At 36.2% G+C, this 8,753-nt stretch overlaps 1 protein-coding gene across 1 annotated transcript; it reads right to left on the reverse strand.

The window, feature by feature from the left end:
* Positions 1-2,291: 2,291 nt before the first annotated feature.
* CNGA1 (cyclic nucleotide gated channel subunit alpha 1) lies at positions 2,292-7,060 on the reverse strand. The gene is given in 7 exon segments (XM_075041411.1): positions 2,292-3,709; positions 4,555-4,661; positions 4,809-4,916; positions 5,832-5,933; positions 6,039-6,064; positions 6,449-6,510; positions 6,805-7,060. Coding segments are annotated over 7 exon segments (2,013 nt in total). The 5' UTR covers positions 6,995-7,060.
* Between the last annotated feature and the right edge of the window lie 1,693 nt (positions 7,061-8,753).

Below are 8,753 nucleotides of genomic sequence, written 5' to 3' on the forward strand. Positions count from 1 at the left end.
TGCTGCACAGAAATACATGTTGAGGAATCTGTGTGCCTCCTGAAATGTTCTGACAGATAAGTGCAGGTTGAAATAGTTTTAATGTTACTGACATTTCCTTATAGCACTTCTGTCTTGTGCCAGGAGGGAACTCTGCATTTAGTGGGGGGGGGGGTCAGCAAATACATGCTTATAAAAGTAAAATAATACAAGGTTTCCAATCATAAAGAGTATGAAAATAGTAAGTAAACTACTGGAGGTCAATTCTGGTTTTCTGTTTTATTTTGAAGTGTTTTAAATCAAAGAGGTTTTATTCTCAAGAAAGAGGCAGCTAGTGACTACAACTTGTGTCATAGGCTGAAGGATCAATAAAAGAAAAAATATTAACAGTAGATCTCTGTCTTTATTAATTAAAACTCATTATCATAGCACAAACTTCTCTAATACAAAGTCTTAAACTCTTCAACAAAGGAGAAAAGTGCTTCCTAAGTGCCTAGTGAAATATGACGCAGCCCTACAGGATGCTGCTGCCACACAGACTACAAATTATATTCAAGACCTGAATTGGAGAAATGCCGATTGCAAAGTCCAACATTCACAATATAGTTAAATGCCAGAATAACGCTTGTTCTTGTGTGCACTAATAGAATCTTTAATGGAATGATGGTATACTCTTTCCCCTCACCAGCACATTATGCCATTTGTCATTCAAAGCGCAGGTTCAATAGTGAATGAACAGCCGTTTCATTTTACAGTTATCCTTGTTGTTCCATATATATCCTATGCATTAATTACTTCATAACATTTAACCTTTGCAGTGAAATCAGGAGTTTTTTATAGATCTCTGGCATTCTGGAAGCCTATCAACATTACATAAAAATAAAACAACCAGAAATGCATGCGCTTTAAAAAGATCCAATTTATAATATCTCCCTCTTATTAAGGAGACGAATGAAACCACTAGAGATATTGTCAAGTGACAGTAACATTTACATATGTATTTTTTAAGCGTGGCAGTCCAATTGCCCAGGATAATCAAATTGCCCTAAATACAGAATTATCCATTCTCTCCTTGCAGTTCCTTTCTTTGCTCCCTGTCATCAAACTTTTCCAACATTAAGTCAAAGTCTACTTAAAATACCCAGCTGAAAATACCCAGCTGAGACCACAGCTAATAAAATCAATTTTTGCCAATGGAAAAAGACATGAATTAGGGAAAAAATCCAAGGAGATAATGCTTCTTAAAGCGGTTGAAAATGTATCTGACATATGACACAGTAGATTTTACTTAGTAGTAGTTAAAAACAGAAGAAAGAAATACCCTATCAATGAAAAAAATGATCTATTTAGTCATTGTATTCTTTCCCCAACAGCAGCTGCAAAAGACGCTGTAGGGAGCGTTTGGCCTCTTTCTGTCAAGTCTGCCCCTTGCACTCTGCCAGCATCCACAACTGTTACATTAGGGATATAAAAATTTTTAACCACAGATTTTAAAAACTTGATAGTCCATGATCACCAGCCATATGATTACATGGAGCAGAACAGTCTTCAATACTTATTTGTTGTTATTATAGGAAGAACAGCTAGATTTTGAGCCATCCATATTTGTCATACTGATGCTTGCAAAAAGTTGTATTTTCTCCCCTTTCTATTCCAGTCTTTGCGTATAATATCCCCCATAAAGGACCATTTAAAACTGCCCGCTTACATTTCAAGAAATCAGCCAAGGTGGACCCAATGAAGTAATAATATTTTCCTAATCTTACAGCCTTCAGTACTCACATCTGCATTGTAGATATACCTAATTCTTTATATAATATCCCATACTTAATTAATCTTATGTTAATCAATAGGTATTACATGTTTGTTTATACACAAATTTAATGTCATGGTTCATGCCTATGTTGACTTCAAATAATATAATTGTTACCAAACCTTTCCTTCTTTCCATAAGTAGACACAAAGAAATTATTTTAAAATAGTCAGCAAAACTTTCAATATTTGCCAGTATATGACTGTATAAAGATTTCATGCATTTGCTGTAGAGCAGTTTTACATAGTGAGTACATAACCTATTAGCAGATAATGCCACCTGTTTGTGCAAGAGCAAGGTGTTATCTTCCATCCTCAGTCTCGATTCTTCTTTTTCTTCCTGAAACCTTCCAAATATGTGCTGCTTGTAGGAAATTAGTGACATTACCTCAACAAATAATTTTTTGTAGTTAATAGCCAGGTCCTACAAAGATTAGAAATGAGTGTATTCAGCCCTGTGCAGGGTTTGACCCTAAGTCTTATTGGCAACCTCCAGTGGTTTATTCTGCTTTTGACACTCCAGGTTTATCTGTGGATGGATCTGTTTCTTCTAAGTCTGTGAATTCTTGCTCTATAACTGGCTTCAATATTTTCTCGATTTGTGTAAGTCTTTTTTTCAGTTTCTGTTGTGCAGCTTCATACTCAGCCAACAACCTGGCAAACTTTGTTTGTAATCTGTCCATTGCTTTTTCCATGTAGGTGACCTTCTCTTCCAGATCTCTAGGATCACTTCCTAAATTTGCAACTTCAATGTCCAGCAACCCGTCCTTCATTAGGATTTGCTTGCCTTTTTCTTCCAGCATAGCCTTTGCATCTGGATATTCTGTCAAAGCCTCCATGAGATCATCTTTAGACAGACAAAACAAGTCCGAGTATCCAATACTTCTAATATTGGCTGTTCTTCGATTGCCAGCTTTGCTACCCTTGATGTTAAGAATGCTGATTTCTCCAAAATAGCTGCCATCACTTAGGACCACAAATTGGGTAATTCCATCATCAGCGACCACTGCCAGCTTGCCTTCTTTGATAATGTACATCTCTCGTCCAATATCTCCTTTTCTGCAAATATAATCTCCAGGACTGTATACTTGCGGCTGGAGTTTCAAAACCAGTTCAACCAACAGACCAGCTTCACAGTCTGCAAAAATCCGAACTTTTTTTAGCGTTTCCAGGTGAACATTAATTGCGATCTCTGCTCTTAGTTTATCTGGCAGATACTTCAAGACTTCCCTTTCATCCACAGCCTTTTTGTTTGTCCACAGGTAGTCAAACCACTTTATAACTCTTTTTTCCATGTCTTTACTCACATTCCGAAAGTGCATATACTGCTTGATAGCATCAATCCTTGCTTGAAATTCTGCCCTGGCAGCATTCATGTTGGAGATCATAGAGCCCACGTTACCAACAATGGTAGCGAAAATCAATACGCCAACCAAGAAGTCAATGACCACGAAGAAATACTCAGAATCTCTTACAGGAGGGGGTGTTTCACCAATAGTAGTCAAGGTCAGTGTAGACCAGTAGAGACTGTAGACATACTTTCTAGTCAGACGGGCAAATTCAGGATCAGAGGTGTTGGGGTAGACCCATGTGTCAGCACCAAATCCAATGGCTTTTGAGATCGAGTAGTACACACAGGCATTCCAGTGAATAATAATCACAATGTACATGACAAGGTTAGAGATCCTGAAGATATTTGGGTAGTTTGTCCTTGTTTCTGTTCGCTGGAAAAATTCAAACATCCGAGCTACTCTGAGTAGTCTGTTTATTCTTAATTCTGGGTAATTCAGTCCTAACTTAAAGTATAAGAGATCAGTTGGTATGATTGACAGAAAATCTAATTTGAATTGCAAAGATGTCTTATATTTCTCTTGAAGCTTTTCTTCTTCTTTCACCAGAAGACCTTGCTCCAGGTAACCTAAAATCAAATTGTAAATAATAAAAAATGTTATGACTTCAACTGTGTTGTGTTTAATGTCAATCCAAATCTACTTTGAAAAATATTTTGGGTGCAAATTCCAGATGGTACATAACTTCTCTTACTTTTTAATAAGCAATTTCTTATTTCCAAATATTCAACTTAGTGCTATATGGTTCAGCTTGAGTTAAACTAAACAGCTTTGAAAATTAAACATTTTTAGCTCTGATTCTTTCCATCCACTTTTCCACTATGGTGAACATCTGACCCCCCCCCCCCCCAAAAAAAAAAAATAAAAAATCTGCAGGATATAGGAAGGGTGATTAATGAGGGAAAGAATTTGAACATGGGAATTTCAGTTCCATATTGAGGTATCTACTCAATAGCTCTGGATGTAGGAAAAGATTTTAAAAGAAACAGTTGCAGATAAAGTTAATTGGATGTCTTGGTTGCTCAATGGTCTTGAAAATCAAGTGAATACTTGAATCTCCTTAAATACAAAATCCAGATTTAGGTGCTAATTTTTCAGAACCCCTGATCCGCACCTGGCCACATTGCATGTTTATTTTGTCTTGTTGAGTCAGCTGCAGGCAGAACAGCTTCTAGCTAGCTTACCTCATGCCTAGCTTACCTCAGGCTTTATGTATTTTTTGTGTAATACATCAGAGTTTCTCTTATTTTTACAGGTCACAGACTATAGTCTTTCAGAGATCTATCTCATTGTCTTTTTCACTGTTGCACTTCATCAAGGGTACCCAGATAATAAGAGTAGTAGTATTCTGAATATTTTAAACCACCTGACACAAATATATGAAGAGGAATAATTACTCATTGAATATACTTACCTGTTCTTGTCCGTACAAACATGTCAGCAACATAGATGGCATCAGAAATGTAATCAATAATGAACCATACCGCTAAGTAGTCATGCTGAAGCTCATCAAAACAGGCTCTGAATAGGAAAAGACAGATGTAAATTACTGTGCACTGAAAATTAAATACTTGCATTAAATCAATGATGAATAAAGTATTTTTTTATTTATTTAGGGATATTACGATTTGCCAGAAGTTTTATATAGTCATTAAAGGAGTACATCACCTAGCAATAATCATGGTCCAGTTGTACATGACAGGCATTGTGATGCAAAACAACCAGTTGTAATACATATTTCCTGCTGGATCAATAATGTAAATATCTTTCTTCTTCCTAAGTGGTAGGCAGGAAAAAAAAGGAGATTTAATGAGACACTTAAAATACACCTAACAATTTTTGAGGAATGAAGCATTCCAGAAATTGTTATTGTAGAATAAATAGTCTTTATTAAAGTTAAACTTCCTTGCTTGAATGCATGGAGAACATGAAGCTGCTTGTTAGGTGTGACTTGCAGCGCAGGCTTTAGAATCTAAATTTTGCTGAGCAAAATCAGCTTGGCAGTCCCACTTCAGTTTATAGTGGCACATGTAATTTCAACCTTTTTAAATTAATTTTTTTCCGACCCAATTAACTGTCTTGTCTGATAATTGATTTGATCATCTTTCAAAAAATCAAATTATTATCTGACTACTAATGTTTAAATAAGTGAGCTAAATCCTGCCTTTCTCACTGGGAAAAGTCTACCTCTGAGAAAGATGAAACATTGTCATAGTTTACATAAAGAAACCAAAGAATGTGAAATCATACAACACAAGTTCCTACTGCACTATTTTAAGTTTCTCTTCCTTGGCCAGAAAGTTATGAATTTACCAAGCAAAAGGTAAAGCAAGAACTTTTAGATCATATAAGAGTTTACTTGCTTGTAGGTGCCCTTATGTGTGGAAGAGATTGCTTTATGCTGGCACATCTTTTGCTACAGGGTGTTATCCAAAAGATATTGGATAATCAGAATCCAAAGGAGATTTTTATTGATCTATTTTTTCAGGTCAGTTCCATGCATGCATATTTCTGTTGTCCACATGTGAAGTTAAATCAGAACATCTCTACTCTAGGGAGAACAGCAGTCTGTATACTCATTCACTAGAGGATAAGCATCTTGTTTACAGGATGTCTGTGAATGGATTTGGTTTTACATCAAAAGCAATTTTATTAGACTAACATAGCAGGATCTGAATGAAAAATACTTACTTTTCTTTATTTTCTTTCTTCTTGGATTTATCTTTATTTTTGTTTTTCTCCTTTTTTTCCTTGTTCTTTTGTGTTTCTCCATCCTTTTTTTTTTCTGACTTGCTAAGAAATAGATTTACATTTTCAATTGTTACAGACTAAGTTATAACATATTTGGAAAGAAATTAAGTGTCTTAGAAATAGTAGTGTTATTACTCTTTGTCTTACCTCTTCTTTTCTTTTTTCTTTTTCTTCTCCTCTCTAAGGAAAAGAAAAATATGATAGGCTCAGGGGATGCATATAGCCCTTGCTTCCACATTTATTTATTTGAATCATGTGAATTCGGTAAAGGTAACATTATACTTAGGTGTTTGGCCTTCAAAAACTGTTTTGCTTATTGTACTCACATAGAACTACTTTTATTTTAAATTAATAGGTATAATACCAATAACTTTAGTATTAAGAATGATCATCATAATTGATGTGCCTGAATTTAAAATGTACATGCAGTGTCTTTTGGGATTACTTGAATGACATAACTGTTTATAAAGACATGATTAGATATGTATCATTATTCTTCATTGCTGCTCAAACAACCAATATTGCAGTATTCTCATTTTATGAAATGGCAAAGATACTTACTCGTCTTTATTACTATTGTTGTTAATATTGTAGTGTGCGAGTGCACCGGGTAGATACCCTTGCCTGGGGAACAGCAAAACAACACTGTTATATGATATCTGCTGAAATACAAAAAAACCCATTTAATATCTAAATTGTCACAGACTGTTTCTCACCATTTGAATCATGGGCTAAGTTATCTAAGGAAACTGAAAGAGCACAGATTTTAATCTCCTAAATATTTACAATAAGCAATATATCACAATCTTAAAAACTTAATTTATTAAGAGGGAGTGAAGAAAATTAGATGATGGCAAGTATCTGAGCTTAGTTAATCCTACACAAATTATCAAAGGAAAAAACCCAAACAGACACAACGTAGTAAATTTGACATACCTGTTTTCCCCTTTGTCTATCGGTCCGGGGTCCTCGCTGGTGTCTTGCACTACCACGCTAGGAACAATTGTATGGGAGTGATGGGTCTCAATCACTCCTACCTTCATGGTCAAGTTTGTCTTACCTTGGGTAATTGAGGAAGATTGATTTAAAAAGGAACAAGTCATTTCACAACTAGCAGAAGTTACAAGCAATTTTTTTCTTTTAAGATGAATCCTTTATATGCTTTCTTCACCCAAAACCAACAACAGTATTTTCAGTTTCTTCTCTCCCATGACATTCCCACCAGACAAGAAAGGGCACTGTGGGTGCTTCAGTGTGCTGAATGACCAGGCAACTGCTGCTAAAGAAAGTGTTCAACACACCTCTCTCTTAGAGGAGGCATAAATTTAGGTCTTTCTCCTGAGCCTAATCACATACTTTGAAAATATTTAGACAATTGTGTTAGAAATGCCTACCGCTGTTTCATCAGGGTTTGAACCAAAGACTGAAAACATTGTATCAAGATGGATAAACAGATTCATGCACAGGTGACATCCTGAAAACCAGACTAGGAAGCATCTACTCGTTGTACGTCCAAAGAAATCTCAGTATGTCTGATACCTGAAAGTTATACTCTGTGAGAGCAAAGAGTAGGTTCTGTAACTAAGAAGTTAAGACTGGTGTAGCAGAGTCTCCTTACTCATATAGCAGATAGTATATAAATACCTAAACAGAAATGTTAGTGGCTGTTCATGTCTGTTTTGTTCATTTCATAATTAAAAAATTGAAAATGTTGTAGACAACTGTCCTGGTTTTGGCTGGGATAGAGTTAATTGTCTTCCTAGCAGCTGCTATAGTGTTATGTTTTGGGTTCAGTATGAGAAGAATGTTGATAACACACTGATATTTTCCGTTGTTGCTAGGAATGTTTAGACTAAGTCAAGGACTGCTTAGCTTCTCATGCCCAGCCAGCAAGAAGGCTGGAGGGGGACAAGAAGTCAGGAGGGGACACAGCCGACAGGGTATTCCATACCATGTGACATCACATCTAGTATATAAATTGGGGGGAGTGGGGCTGAGGGGAATTGCTGCTCAGGGACTAACTGGGCGTCAGTCAGCAGGTGGTGAGCAACTGCATTGTGCATCACTTGTATATTCCAATCCTTTTATTATTATTATTATTGTCATTTTATTATTGTTATTATTATCATTATTAGTTTCTTTCTTTCTGTTCTGTTAAACTGTTCTTATCTCAACCCACGAGTTTTACTTTTTTTTAACCGATCCTATTCCCCCATCCCACTGGGGGGTGGGGGAGAGTAAGTGAGCAGCTGCGTGGTGCTTAGTTGCTGGCTGGGGTTAAACCATGTACATAACTAATGTAGTGCATTCTAGTGCACAGTCTTTCCAGCACCAGAGTAATTAACTTCTGCTCTCACTTTTCGCCACTGTTCTTACAATTTTGTCTGTTAAATCTTGGCATCAGTGAGACTGCCAACTCTTCAGGCATGAATTGTGTCTAACAAGTGTGATCTGCTCTTGACAGGGCCATTTAGATAGGATTATAAAATAGATGCTATCCACCACAGTAACAATATCCCCATGCATGTGAAATCAGAGTATAGAGATGCCTGTAAGCCACAAATTGACAAATGAGTGGCTGTACCACTGATAAGTGATGTCAAATGCCATAGAATAAATCAGTCTTAAAGAAAGTACTTCCATTCTCTAGTCAAACACACTGCAAAAGAGAATGATGATAAACCTGCCACATTACTGCCAGACTTACCTGACTTTCCTTATTAGTCAGTGAAACTAAAAATATTCCTGTACAAGAAATAGGAGAGGAAACCCGTATTTCCAGCAGTCACCAGACATGAATGAATGACACATGGTGCAAAAAATAATACAGCAATATACAACACTCTACAAAACAGAAAGATG

Source organism: Buteo buteo, chromosome 1 (genome assembly GCF_964188355.1).
Source record: "Buteo buteo chromosome 1, bButBut1.hap1.1, whole genome shotgun sequence".
NCBI lineage: Eukaryota > Metazoa > Chordata > Aves > Accipitriformes > Accipitridae > Buteo > Buteo buteo.